Source organism: Balaenoptera ricei, chromosome 1, assembly GCF_028023285.1.
Source record: "Balaenoptera ricei isolate mBalRic1 chromosome 1, mBalRic1.hap2, whole genome shotgun sequence".
In the NCBI taxonomy this organism is placed as follows: domain Eukaryota; kingdom Metazoa; phylum Chordata; class Mammalia; order Artiodactyla; family Balaenopteridae; genus Balaenoptera; species Balaenoptera ricei.
The window spans coordinates 152,233,308-152,247,731 of record NC_082639.1 but is presented as its reverse complement, the minus strand read 5'-3'; the positions used below and the strand labels follow the sequence as shown (position 1 = coordinate 152,247,731).

The 14,424-nt window shown below is 49.3% G+C and overlaps 2 protein-coding genes across 4 annotated transcripts in view; both read left to right on the top strand.

The window, feature by feature from the left end:
• ATF3 (activating transcription factor 3) overlaps positions 1–9,413 on the top strand; it is a 55,318-nt gene extending 45,905 nt beyond the window's left edge. For all 3 annotated transcript variants that reach the window (XM_059938392.1, XM_059938383.1, XM_059938373.1), the window contains exons 2-4: positions 1,071–1,318; positions 5,172–5,275; positions 6,485–9,413. In XM_059938392.1, the coding sequence (XP_059794375.1) occupies positions 1,075–1,318; positions 5,172–5,275; positions 6,485–6,682 (546 nt within the window). In that variant the 5' untranslated portion in view covers positions 1,071–1,074 and the 3' untranslated portion in view covers positions 6,683–9,413. The remainder of the gene's footprint in view (positions 1–1,070; positions 1,319–5,171; positions 5,276–6,484) is intronic.
• A 2,925-nt stretch (positions 9,414–12,338) lies between these two features.
• Positions 12,339–14,146, top strand: GARIN4 (golgi associated RAB2 interactor family member 4). Its single transcript, XM_059904307.1, has one exon. It carries the CDS (start codon positions 12,339–12,341, stop codon positions 14,115–14,117), a length of 1,779 nt encoding a protein of 592 aa, XP_059760290.1. The 3' UTR covers positions 14,118–14,146.
• Positions 14,147–14,424: the final 278 nt, after the last annotated feature.

Here is a 14,424-nt window from a genome sequence, read left to right as displayed (position 1 = left end):
TTTCTTGCTTGCTTTTTCTTTTTCTTTTTCTTTTTTTTTTTTGTCCCTTTGTCTTCCCTGGGCTGTAGAATGATAGGGGGTAGATGGGACCTCAGAGGCCATTTGATTTAACCGCCCCTTCCTCATTTCATGTATTCAGTCGGAGAGTCTCCAGCAGTCAGCAGGCATTGGGAGAAGCCGGTGCCAGGGGCTGGGTCAGGCTCTGGAAAGAGCAACAGTGGAGACTCCATCCCGGTGCTGTAGGAGCTCCCAGACATTTGTCACATAAAGGCTGAGACTCAGAGAGCTCGGGTCACACCACTCCTTAGTGCCAGAGCCAGTCCCAGGCCCCCTCTGAGCCCAGCCCAGGCCCTTCCAAACATCACAGGGCTGAACAACACTCCCCAAAAGAGGTCCAAGTTCTGAGCTCCTCACTCTTCTTTACTCTGAGGTCTTTTGCTTCCCCAACCTTTACCTTAAGAAAGGGCTACTCTAGTCCCTCGTGACCTGAATTCCCACACCCCAGCCAAACTGGGGCGACGTTACTGTCCTCATTCTCAATGACTTGGATCCAACATCCCGAGGGGGAAGCTTCAGAGATATATTTGCTAAATTCAAGGGTCCCCCACTCCTTGCTTTTACTTCCACTCACTGATAGATTTAACTTGATTTCAGATACCTTCCAAGTTTTTTTTTTTTTTTTTTTGAAAAGGAGACTGCAAATGGGGTTACATAATAGTCTCACTGATTTTTTTTTAACGCTCTTCCTCTTTCAGCACTGTTTGAGGCTACATTTGCATATATGCACACCAGCCAATACTAATAACTCTTGTGAATTCAGAATAGCCTGAAACGCCACCCCTTATAAACTTCAACTAGGCATTTTATCCACATCACTGAGCTGTGTACTTTAAGAACCTGTTTTACTCAAGATGAGGATGGTGTGAAATGAAAACAAAGCAGAAGGCCGAGGGCTAATGGGACCTTCTTCTGGGGGTGGGGCTCAGGTATTGGAGGTCACAGGTGCGGGGGGTCCTTGATCCCATGCCCCCAAATCCCTGAAGTAGTTTGGGTTTTGATGTGTCTTTCAGCAAAATGATGCTTCAACACCCAGGCCAGGTCTCTGCCTCGGAAGTCAGTGCCTCTGCCATCGTCCCCTGCCTGTCCCCTCCTGGGTCACTGGTGTTTGAGGATTTTGCTAACCTGACACCCTTTGTCAAGGAAGAGCTGAGGTTCGCCATCCAGAGCAAGCACCTCTGCCACCGGATGTCCTCGGCGCTGGAGTCAGTCACCATCAGCGGCAGACCCCTTGAGATGTCGGTCACCAAAGCCGAGGTAGGTTCTCCCGGGGGCGCCCTTTCTGCACTTACTTATTGCACACCTACCATGCACCAGGCATGCTCTAGGCAGGGGGCTTCAGCCATGAATAAAACAAAATCACTGCCCTCACAGGGAGCTTACCTTCCACTGGGAGGAGACAGACAACACACAAGATAAGTAAATACATAAAAGAGAGACAGGCAAAGGAGAAAAATAAAGCAGCAAAGGGGGACAGGGGAGTGGGGTAGGAGTGGAGTTGCTGTTTTAAACCAGGAGTTCAGGGGAGGCTTCGCTGATAGAATGGCCTTTGAGCAGAGACTCGAAGGAGGAGCGGATAAGGGCCATATGGGTATCTGGCAAAAGATCAAGAATAAGGGCACTGAGGGAGGGGTGTGGTGAGTGCACAGGACCAGGAGCAAGGAGGGCCAAGGGGCTGGGGTGGCGTGTGGGGTGGGGAGTGAGGCAGGCGCTGAGCTCACGGGTGGGGGCCAGATCATGTTGGGTCTTGTAGGCTATTGTAAAGATACGCCGTGTACTCAGAGTGAGGTGGGGAGCCCCTGGGATGGTTTCTGAGCAGAGGAGCGACATGATCTAACCTAATATTCTTAAATGATTACCCTGGCTGTTGTGTCGAGAATGGGCAGTAGGAGTGAGGGCAGAAGCAGGGTACCGACACCAGAGGGTCTGCATCGGGATGAGGGCAGTGAGGGGCTGAGAAGTTGTCAGCCTCTGGATCTGTCTTGATGGTACAGCTGATTTCCCGGAGTCACACATCGGGTATGACTCCAAATAGGAGTCAATGGTGACCCCAAAATTTCTGGCCTGACCAGCAGTAAGGATGGAGAGCCTATTTGCTGCTGAGGTTGGGACTGCAGGACATTGGGTGGGACAAGAGCAGGCGTCCATCCTGTTCAATGCCCCAGTGGAGGTGTGAAGGAGGCAGTTGGATACGTGGGTCTGCAGCTGAGAGGAGAGTCGGGACCAGAGATACAGAGTTGGAAGCCATCAGCGTATGGATGGTATTGAAAGCCATGAGTCTGTCTGTATGAGATCACCTTCTGTGTCTAGTTGTTCTGAAGAAGCAGAGAGTGTGGTGATTGTTTTCATCACTACGAGAACCCAGGTGGCCAGGCTGTGGAGCAAGGACCAGTCGGCCGTGCTCACAGCCTCGGTACAGGTTCTGCTCCAAGTTCACTTCTGTCTCTGACGCTTGTGCTGTTCTCTACTCGGCAACCTTTTGTAAGACACCCAGAGTAACAGGCATGGTGAGAAGTCTGGGAGGTGGTTGCTGGCAATGCTGTGGTGGTTCGAGGACTTCAGAGCTGAGGTCTCAGCTGTTTTGTCGCCTCCCCCTCACGGATGAAAGATGGGAGTGTTTCAAGCTCACTTAACCGGCATGATCACTGCCTTTAGGCAAGAGGTAGTGGACCTGGCCAGAAGAGAACTGAGTTTTAAAGGAAGTTGGTTAGGAATCTTTATGATTCTATAAAAGGGAGGGGAGTGGGTGGGTGGGTAAATAATGACTCCTGTATAGAACTGATCTAAGGGTTAAATGAGATGGTATTTGTTAAGGGTCTAGCAGAGGGCCTGGCTGAGTGTTAGCATTCAGTGAATGGTAGGCAGGACTACTATACGATGCTATATCCTTAAGACAGCATTAGGGGCATTGGCTGTACCCCAGTTAACCTCAGGGCAAGTCACTGGTGCCCAGTCCAATATTGGAAAGTGCAGGGTGGAACATGGGACACTCAAGGAAAAAATTTTTTAAAATTTTTTCTAATTAAATCTTGAAATTACAGGATGCAGTGGAAGTAGTGGGGTGCCGTGGAAGGAAGGAAAGCATTTGGGAGGGATATTTGGAGGGTTCTCCAGAGGAAGAAGCAGGCATCCAGCTTCATGTAAGCACTCCTTAAAGTCATCCAACTCACGTACTGTGATTTTTTGTTCATCAAGTGACCTTCTGATCTTAGGTCAGTTTAACAAGTAGATTTTTCTCCTGGGTAGAGAATGCACCAAATGACCTAGCTGAATGTTCTGGTCTCCTTGGTGGCTGTAATTCTCAACTTAAGGCGCTGAGCCTGTGAAACCCACGGGCATCCTGTGTGTCTGGGCAGCGTGAGCCCCCTCCCCAGATCCCAGGCACCTCTGGGAATGCAGCATGGTGGAATGAGGCAGCTGTGGCCAAGAGAGGACACAGGACTGGGAGCCACAGGCCTGGGTTTTACATCCAGTGTTGTAGCCTACTGGTCTGCTGACCATGAGCTGGTGATTCCTGGGCCTCCCTCGGCACATTACTTTTGGCCACTCTGTGCCTCATTTGCACATCAATAAAGTGAGGGGATTGATCTAAATGGCCTTTAGAAAGGCTTTTCCATGTCTGACAGTTTGTGACTCTGAGATTTGCTCTACTTTCAAGTACTTCCTCTTATGAGAATACTTTGAATCCTCCCCCCATCCAAAAATATCTGTAGAGTTAGTTGCAAAGGAAATTCTAGACTTGCGGAATTCTTAATGAAGACATTGATGATGAGGTTAATGATGATAATAACTAAAGCTTCCATAGCACCTAAACCCTGTGCAGAGGGCTGTACATAGATTAACTAATTTGACCCTCATCGCAACCCTATTGGGTAGGTAAGATTATTGATCCCATTTTACAAATGAGGAAACTGAGGCTCCTAAGAGCACAGTAACTTGCACGAGGTCTCACAGCTAATAGGCAGTGAAGCTGAGATTCAAAGGTAGTTTAGTCTAAACCCAATGTCTGCCTGTGTGGTTCTGGGATCCAAGACATAAAAGGTAGAAATGCCTCTCATTGTATTTCCCCCTTGGGCTTTGTTTCCCTATGTTGTAAAGCCTCCATCTCAGCCCAACAACCTTAAGTCAGTGTCATCTAATCCAAAGTCAGAGGTGAGGTGATCGTGGCGTCCCAGGATCTCTTGGATTTGCGGTGAGGCTCCCATGGCCTTTCCTGCTGTCTGGAGCAGTGACAAGTGACATGAACAAAGTTCTGACATTAGTGGCCTAAACCATCACCCACTCTGCTCATTGTGAGTGCTTCACTCCCACTGGACTCTGGTCTCTGAGCCAAGTCCAGAAGCCAGACTTTGCTGGTTCCCCCCCAGTCCTTAGGCAAAGTCAGGATCAGAGTGAACTTCACAGAGGACCAGATGGTGAGGCAGGACAGGGTTTTGTTCTCTGAGGATCGCAGGGCTGGCTCAGGGTGGGGCACAGAGGAAGAGATCAATATCAACTTCTTGGATGAATCAATGGACGGTTCTAGTTCTCCACCCACAGGTGGCACCAAGCCATGGGCTGATAACGCCACTCTGGTTGGGGAATAGGCTTGGGTTCCTCTTCTCCAGGAGCTGCACGGGCTTCTCCTGAATTTAGGAAGGAGGTGCTACGATGATGTTCCAGGTGAAGACAGAGATGAATCAAAGAAGAGGCAGGGGGAGTGAGTGGCAAGGTGATATTCCTGAGGTCATTCCTGGTTCTAGGGGAAAGGACATATTTACTGAACAAAATCTGTTTCTTGCTCTAGTTGATAACCAATAGTTATCACTTTGAATATCAAACTCCTATTTTAAAATCCAAATGCTTTTTAAAAGTAAAATAAATTTAATTTACTAATATTGCCAATATAATTTTAACTGTTCTTTGATTTTTCATTATTCATTCTTGAGTGTGTGTGTGTGTGTGTGTGTGTGTATGTAGAGGTTTCATGCAAAAGTCTAGGGCTTTACTTCTCCCGAATTCTTTAGGGCTGCCCTGGTTTGCCAGTTTTAGCTGGAAATAAAAGGCAGTGTATTTGAGGTGGATTGAATTTCTAGCCTCCCATTAAGCTTGTGCCTCTTGAATTTTACAGGTAGCCCCTGAAGAAGATGAAAGGAAAAAGAGGCGACGGGAAAGAAATAAGATTGCAGCTGCCAAGTGCCGAAACAAGAAGAAGGAGAAGACAGAGTGCCTGCAGAAAGTGAGTGCCTGTGTGCCTTGCTCCTTCCTCTTGCTCACGCCTGTTCCCCGCCAACCTCATGTCACGTGAGGAAGGGGAGTTTGAAAGCCCCTGCCCAGAAGTGCTTTCCCAGGAAGGGCATTGTAGCTGGTAGCAGAAATGCCAGTTGCAGAACGACGAAGTAGCAAAGCTGTTAGCACAATGAATGTGACTCTGGATGTGTAAGAAACAGGTGTGTGAATTAAAAACCACAAGATCATCTGGTGCCCATATTCCCCCTCGGCCGGTCCATACACGTCCAGAAGCCTCCGGGTGACAGGATATGTCAGTCCAGTGAAAGAGGCTTCACTCGCCCATTTTCCTCAGAAAAGGAAGCTGCCACCTCTCATTTGGCTCACTGTGAAAAGCCTTTAATTAATCTCTTCAAACAAGCTATTTCCTTAATCTACAGGCAGAGGTTACACTTTCTTTGCATTCCTCTCTCGGTCTTAACTCTGCAGCCCTTCTCCTTGGTGCATCCAATAGTCTGTGCTCCCAGCTGCATTCAGCCGGCTCCCCTTCCAGAAGGGAGAAGCACCAGTGGCAACGGCATCTGTGGGCAGGTGGAGCAGGCCGTGATGCGGTCTTTCCAGTGGCTGTGTCCCCTCTCCCGAGTGTAGAAAGGCCTGGGCAGAGTCTTCACCCAGGTTCCACAGGTCCCCAAGGGTTCTGTCAATTGCTTCAGGGGGTCAGTGAAAATTAAGACATTTTGTTTATCGCTATGTACATTCTTTCTGGGGAGATGAGCTTCTCAGTGAAATCAGTGACTCACAGAAGACTAAGCACCATGAGTCTGGATTGCCTTCCAGTCCCCAGGTCCCTTTCGGGTCCAGAAGACCTGCCCATGGGCTGTTGTACTTGTGCAAAGGAGATCTCTTTGCCGTTGCTTCTATTGCTGTTTCGTTACTATCAGGGTCACAACCTGCCTCAACCTTGAGTGGAAACTCAAGGCATCTCTGAAGGAGCCTCCAAGTTCAAAGGCTTCTCCAGGCTCTGGATTCTCCCAAACCTAATGCTGCTGTCCCGGCTTTGTGGGGCACTGTAGCAGGGAGCCAGCGGCCATTCCCAGCTTGATGAGCCCCGACGCGTCCCAGCTGTTACCCCTCGCCACCCAGGGGCCACCAGCAGGCCACCCCGTTCCTCACTGGCCCGTGGCTTCCCTTCCTAATCCCTCTGCTGCTTGCCCCCCAGGAGTCAGAGAAGCTGGAGAGCGTGAATGCCGAACTGAAGGCCCAAATTGAGGAGCTCAAGAATGAGAAGCAGCATTTGATATACATGCTCAACCTGCACCGGCCCACATGCATTGTCCGGGCTCAGAACGGGAGGACTCCAGAAGATGAGAGAAACCTTTTTATCCAACAGATAAAAGAGGGAACACTGCAGAGCTAAGCAGCCGTGGTATGGGGCAACTGCGGAGTCCTCATCGAATCCTCCTTTTACATCCGAAACCCTGAAGCCATTGGAGATCTGACTTCCTGTGCACCTCTTGAATCCCAGCAGCAAAGAACCATCAAGGCGGGAGGGCCCTCGGTGACTCAGCCGGGCCTTTCCACTCTACCCCAGAGTGGACTTTGGACCAGGGCAACAAGGGCATCTTTTTCCTCAACTCCAGAATTTAGGCCTTAACATCTTGGCCATCCTTGGATTCTCCAGATGGCCCCTGGTTAGGGTCCTGCCTGCCTTTCATCTGGATTCTGCAAAAACCAGGCCTCCCACCATTAGGATTCATGCAGAAGAAGCATCTGTACCTCGGGTGGGTGGGGTGGGGCCACCTCCTCTGCTGCCGCTGCCACTGTCACTTGTAGGGGACGTGGAGTGAGAATGGCATTTTGTGAAGTTGTGCGATGGCCAGGGTTGTGCTTTCTAGCAAATATGCTGTTCTGTACAGGAATTACCGTGTGCAAGGCGTTCGTTTCAAAACTAGGCGTTGTGCTCTTCTGATGTTTGCGCAGTACACCACCACTGTGACTTTCTCGTGACTTTCCTCAGATCTGGTTTCTGAGAATTTGGGGGGGCTATCAGCACGTGCAGTGTCTTGCAAAGTATTCAGGTGGCCAGAGGAGCTTGTCAGCCCCGGGAGAACAGAATTGTGCCAGCCTGGACTGAGTGCAGTTTTGTGCCAACAGAGAAGGCCTCTCCCCCTTGGCACCCAAGCATTAACGCAGGTCCTCTGTTGCAAACTCAGTTATAATGTCATAGGAAGAAAGCAGAAACAGAGTCCAGCTTCCAAAGGGTTAGGATTCTCTGCTCAGTGACTTAGGTCAGGAATTTTTTCTAGGCCGGAAGAGCCAAAGAATATTCCATTTTCCTTTTCTTGCGGTTGAAAACCACAATCAGCGGAGATGCGTTTGAAGCCAGGTGATGCCTAGGCTTTAGCATTATTAGATGTTAACGGCATTGTTTCTGTCATGCAGATGTTTGTAGAAATCGGGCCCAGAGCATTTATAGCTGTGAGACAGTCACTCACACTGGCCATGAGGACTCTGGCTACTGTCTGTTTAAATTCTGACGTTTCTGTGAAATCCTCAGAGTGTTTAATCCTACTCAGTAGTATCATTACAATTTTCTGTAAAAGAAGATATTACTTATTTATCCTAGTATTCCTAACCTGTCAATATAATAAATATTGGAACCAAGACATGGTGAACTTAAGTGCTGTGCTGGTTTGTGTTCTTTTAAATTGGTTGTTTGTTGAGATCTAACCATTCCCCTCCCCTCTCCTTTGGAGACGGTGGTGTAGGGGGTGGTCTCGAGCTTTAAATATTCTTCAGGTGTTGTTCTTTGTTCTCTGGGGTGCCACTAGGTGGGATTTTTGACTTTCAATCCTGTTCCTCAGTCTGTGGTTTCTGACGCTCAATTTCTCATTGACAAACCCTAGGGCACAGCAGCAAGCATATCTTTTAGATTGTTTGGTATTAAGATAGAATTTTGGGGGCTTCCCTGGTGGCGCAGTGGTTAAGAATCCGCCTGCCAACGCAGGGGACACGGGTTCAATCCCTGGTCCAGGAAGACCCCACATGCCACGGAACAACTAAGCCTGTGCGCCACAACTACTGAGCCTGCGCTCTAGAGCCTGAGAGCCACAACTACTGAAGCCCATGTGCCTAGAGCCCGTGCTCCACAACAAGAGAAGCCACCGCAATGAGAAGCCCGCGCACCACAATGAAGAGTAGCCCCCGCTCGCCGCAACTAGAGAAAGCCTGTGCAGAGCAACAAAGACCCAACACAGCCAAAAAAAAATAAAATACATTTATTAAAAAAAGATAGAATTTTGATATAAAATCTGAATACCTCAACTACCAGTTTCTCTGAATATACAAAAGCCTAAAATGTACACCTGTTGCTCAACTTGAACCTTACAATGTCACAGAACTCCTCGTGTTCACTTGAATTACATCTCTTATAACATCCAAGTTTGTGTCTCATTGTTGCAAATAGGTATTTCAAATTTGGAAAAGAATGGCAGTGAGGATGGGGAGGAAGAGAGAGTATAACTTTAGACGGGATAGGTGTGATAATTCAAAGAAAATAGTCCACCTAATTTTCTGGAATCTCCAGAGCATATGATTCCTTAGGTCTAGAACAGAACCAGGGTCCCTTGCTCTTTCCCTGTGCACATATGTAACACTCACAGGCTGGGAATAAAATTTGGCTACTCTGCCACCAATGCCATTTTTCAGAGAGATCCTTGCTTCCTTGAATGTTCATGCACATGAAGCATGCCTGCTCCTTTGAACTCATGTATAGTTCCTTTAAACTGTCACCTGTGACACAGGCATCCTAATTTTGCTGCTTTAACTACATATCAGGGGCAGTTCCTAATCTGCACAGAGCATCTGGGGGAAGTACCATTTACCACTTCTTTCAGGAGATAATCTATTTTCCTTGTCTTAGTGGAGGGGGATGAATTTCCTGGCATTTACCTTCTGGATGAGCCACCAATCAGCTGTTATGAAACTTAAGACAGTTTTAAAGCTGCCATGGACAACAACGAATTAGAGAGGAAGGAAGGGGGAAGTGGCAATGGCAAGAAAAACTGATCTGGGAAACGCATGTAAATCATCAGTGGAACTGTAAGTTCTCTTAACAAATGCATTAAAAATAGTTTTGTTTTCTGTAACCAAGTTTATGTCTCCATACTTTAAAAAAAAGGATTAATAAGTACTTACCATCAATTTGCTTAGTTCATCTAGTTTCACGTTCGACAGAGAGGGAAACTGGGGGCTGTGAAAGAATAAACTTGGATGGGATCTCTGCCAGAGTCAGACACCTGGCTTGACAAGGTCCTTTCCTTGGGCCACCACCTGCTGGGGTTGTGATGTCACAGTGGCAGGGCATGGACAGCCCACCCGCCCTCCTGTCTCCTGCCCTCATCCTGTCCCCTGGCCTTTCCCTGAGATCTGGCCTGACACCTACTTCAGAATAAAGAGCTGTAAAGGGTTCTGGCCCAGGACAGGGGTTCTGGAGTTGAAACTTCCACTTTCTGCCAGGAGCTAAAATGCTATTTTCCATCTTTAGCCAAATTTCTCCCACGGGCTTTGAAGAAACCCTGAAACCCAAACCCACACCAAGCTTTTCCTCTCTTCCGCATCCCATACTCTTTGGTTGTGTTCAAGCAGTTTCTCCGTGGAGTAAAGCGTTTACATGGATTTGCCTGAGAAAAAACCTCAGAGGAGGCCAGGTCTGTCCAATGAGGATCCTTCTGAGTTCTCATGGTGGCTCTAACCCCAGAAGCTTCTCTATTTGTCTTACAGAAAACCGCTGTCAGGAAGGAATTCACACTGAAGCTTAAAGGGCCAGTTGAAACTAATACCAATAATAGCTGACATTTATTGAGTGAGACAATATGCTCAATACTTTACATGCATTATCTCTTTTAATCCTCAACAGCAACTGTTATTATCCCCATTTTACAGACGAAGTGGAGAGCTAGGTAGCATGCCCAAGGTCACACAGGTGACCTCTCTAAAGCTGAAAGCTATGTTTTTTAACTATAAAGGTTCTGAGCAGGAGTGTGTGTGTGTGTGTGTGTGTGTGTGTGCGTGTGTGTGTGTGTGTGTGTGTATGACTGTGATAAAATTCACCACTGTAATTTTAGAGTGTACAATTCAGTAGCATTCAGTACATTCACAATACTGTGTAACCATCACCACTATCTAGTTCCAGAATTTTTCATCACCACAAAAGGAAATCCTGTACTCCCCATTCTCTGCTCCCTCCAGCCCTAGGCAACCACTAATCTAATATCTGTCTCAATGGATTTGCCTCTTCTGGGTATTTCCTATAAATAGAATCATACAATATGTGGCTTCTTTCACTGAGTATAATGTTTTCAAAGTTCATCCATGTTGTAACATATATCAGTACTTCATTCCTTTTTATGGTTGAATAATATTCCACTGTATGGAGAGACCATATTTTGCTTACCCAGTCATCTGTTGAGGGACAGGTGTGTGTATTTTAACAGAAAGATAGCCTTTATCCTCAAGGAATGAATCTCTATGGTGGGATTTCAAGCATAACATCAAACTGGAGATAAGAGAGTTGGGAGCAAGGGCCTTTCTCAGAAGTTTCAAGTCACAATTTAGAAATCACTTATTCTGTGACTAGCTCTGTGGGAGTGGCAATGAGGCAGGATGTCTAATGGTACATGCTCCCCACAGGTGTCAAGGCTTCCAAACCACTTCTGCCTGGTAGGGAGGTTACTACAGAACAGCATCTGGCAGGCTCTTGGAATCAAAGCTTACATCTCAGGCTACTCACCCCCCGTTTCACTGGGGGAGGACATGTCATAAGAATAACTAGGTTTCCACACACAGGCTGTTTGCACAAGCATAAAGGAAGGGAGGATCTGAGTGATCCCCTGGATAATTTAATACCCACATCAGCCCAATTGCTGTCTTGGGTTCTCTCCATAACATATATACACACATAGAATTAATTATGCAACTTTTAATAATGCACCAAATAGGTCTTCTTAAAGGTAGTTAAATCAGTCCAGTTTGAAAACATTTGGCTGGGCCAAGCTTTCTTTGTGAGGCTAAGTACTGTAGTGGTTCAGAACAAAGGCTTTAGAATCAGGTAGACCTACATTCAAATAGTGCCTCTGCTACCATTAGCTCTGGGAATCTAAACAGGAGATACAACCTCAATTTCTTCACCTGTAAACTGGGAACAGTAGTTAACAGTACCAAACTCAGTGGATTCTTACAAACATACGTGAAGAACGCAGCATGGTGCCTAGGAGAAGCAATTTTTAATGTTATTATTAAAAATCACCATCGTCAACGTTTACTGGGATTTTATGAAAGGACAGACTAAGGGTCGCAACTGCCAACTCTACGTTATTCAATACAATTAAACCACGAGCTTAAATGGTTCAAATTTATCCCATCATCTTACATTCCTATAGATTTCATCCAGTAGCTGAATTTGGGGGAGGAAAAGAAAAAGGACCCACACAAAATTTTCCCAGTTGAAGACATTTTTATTTTGGTACCCACCTGAGTCCCTGGCAGGATGGGCCTGTCCTCCGCGGGGGCAATGGGGTGTTTGGGAGAGGATGGGGGCCCTGCCCTGAGGGGGCAGCTGGGGGATGAGGCAAAGGGCTGTGTGACAGTGATAGGTCACAAAGGGCATCAGAGGATAAATAGGCTGTGCCAGGGGGTTAGGCTGAGAAAGTGGTTACTTCTCTCACTAGGACTGAAGTTCACAGCCTCTTGGGGAGATAAAAACCCAGAAGCAGAAGTGAGGTAAGGCAGAGGGGGAGCCTACCATACCTCTCTACAACTTGAAGAGATTTAGCCTGGGGTCCAGGCGCCCTACAGCGTCCCCGCTGTGATCATCTGTGCCCCTACCCACACCCCTGCCTCTGGGAGACCCTGAGGCAAAGGTGGGGGCCAGTGGGGTGGGCTTGGAAGACCTGCCGTAGGGCTGCTTGTGTGACGCAGGAGCACCGCAGCTCGCTCTTCTGCCAACGAAGCCGAGGGAGGGAAGAGCCAGGGGCCCGCCTTAACCGCGCTGCCTGTCGTGATCAAAGACAGCCATGACTGGGGACTCTCTGCTCCCGTATCACACGGCCCAGAGCAGCACCGGGGTGGGCCTGTTCAACACCACCATGGGGAAGCTGCAGCAGCAATTGCACAAGGGCGAATACGACATATTCAGGTACGCACCGATATTCGAGAGCGACTTTATCCAGATCACGAAGAGGGGAGACGTGATCGACGTGCACAACTGTGTCTGCATGGTGACCGTGGGCATCGCATCCAGCAGCCCCGTCCTCCCACTCCCAGACATCATGCTGCTGGCCCGATGGGCCACCGGCTGTGAAGAGCAGGCTGAGCGCACCCAGGCCACCAAGGGGAAGAGCCACAAGGCTGCAAAGACCTTAGAGCTCACCAGGCTCCTTCCCTTGAAGTTCGTGAGGATCTCCGCTCACGATCGTGAGAAACAACAGCTGCGCGTGAAGTTTGCCACTGGCCGCTCCTGCTACCTGCAGCTGTGTCCCCCTCTGGACGCGCAGGAAGACCTCTTTGCCTACTGGGAAAAGCTGATTTACCTCCTGCGACCACCAGTGGACAGTCACAGCAGCACCTATGCCATTCCAGCCGGGGACATGATCGGCATGCCTGTGTTCGAGGAGGAGGACGGGCGGAGCCCGGCAGGGGAGGATTTCCAAGGAGAGTGGGATCAGGACCAGGTCAGCATCCGGAGCCTCCACGTGCGCTCTGAGGTGGCCGGGGCCACGTCTGCAGCGTTTGCTGGGGGGGAGGGGATCCAACTGGACTCCCACAAGCCCGGTACCGTGCCCGATGTGGCCACTGCAAAAGCAAAGCCTACGGTGCTTGACAAAGAGTCAGCATTGCGGGCAACGACAAAGGTGGAGACAGCATGGGTGGCAGGAGGCACCGCAGCGGGTGCTTTGAGCGTGGCAGTGATCAAGTCTCCTGCCCATGAAGAGCAGAGCACCGCCACGGCGGCCACAGCCAGCGACGGTCCAGGAGGAAGCAAAACCAATATAGCCACTGGGGGCACTGCCGGAACATCCCTGAGGAGCAGGAAAATGGCCCTGGCAGGTGCTGCGGACAATTCACAGTACGCTTCCAGCACGTCCACCAGCCTCTCCCCAGAGGCCGGCAGGACTGCGGTCGGAGCAGAACCTACCAGCGAGACTGTCAGAGGAAGAGCCGACAAGGAGGACGAGGGGACCCTCATCTCAACCTTGCCACAGGAAGGCCAAGTGAGTGAACAGGATGGCAGCTCACAGAGGGTGTCCCAGGCCCGCAAGGGAAGAAGGGAGAGCAGGGAGCAGTGGGAAGAGGAGAGAGCTCTTAGGAGCCCCTCGCTCTGCAGTTCAGTGGAAAGCCACCACAAGGCAGCGGGGAACAAGATAATCCAAAAAGCAGCTGGCCGGTGCTCAGGCGGCCGTAGAGCCACTAGAGACGACCAGAAGGAGAAAGGCCACGGCAGCCCGGGGGGCAGCGAGCAGGGCACTGGTCACAAAGGCGTCAGCCGTGCTCCCATCACCAACGAGCCCAGGACCTCGCACAAACCGGGCAGGAGCTTATCTACAGCGAGTTCAGGTTCCGCCACCAAGATATTCAGCAGGATCAGCTCCTTCTTGAGGAATATCAGAGCCAGTCTTACTAGAAAGACAGCGGGCTCATCACGCGATAAAGGTGTGAACATCCTGGCGAAGGCAGTGGAAGGGACCCGAATGGAGGCCATCATAGAGACAGCAGAGACTGGCCAGGGGCTGGAAATCACTGGTGGTGTGACATCTGAGGCCATGGAGCCAGTGACCATTGAAGCCCATCAATAGGACCTAGAGCTGGAAGCTGCAAAGGGGACCAGGGCTCAGCGAAATACCCCTGGAGAGCCCATTTCAGCTTCCTTACTGCAATTTAAATAAAGAACCATACAATCTGAGAATGCATGCAGTGTTCTCTCTGAATTTCTAGGTCCTGAAGCCCAGCCGTAGCCTCACAGTGGATTCTGTGATGTCAGCTGTGCCACAGTCTGAGACCCAGTGTCCAGTCAAGGGCAGCCCCACCTCACACACATGCTCAGCGCCAACAGCAGTGCTCCACCTGGCCTCCACTCCTTTCTGGCTTTACCCCCCGGGGCCA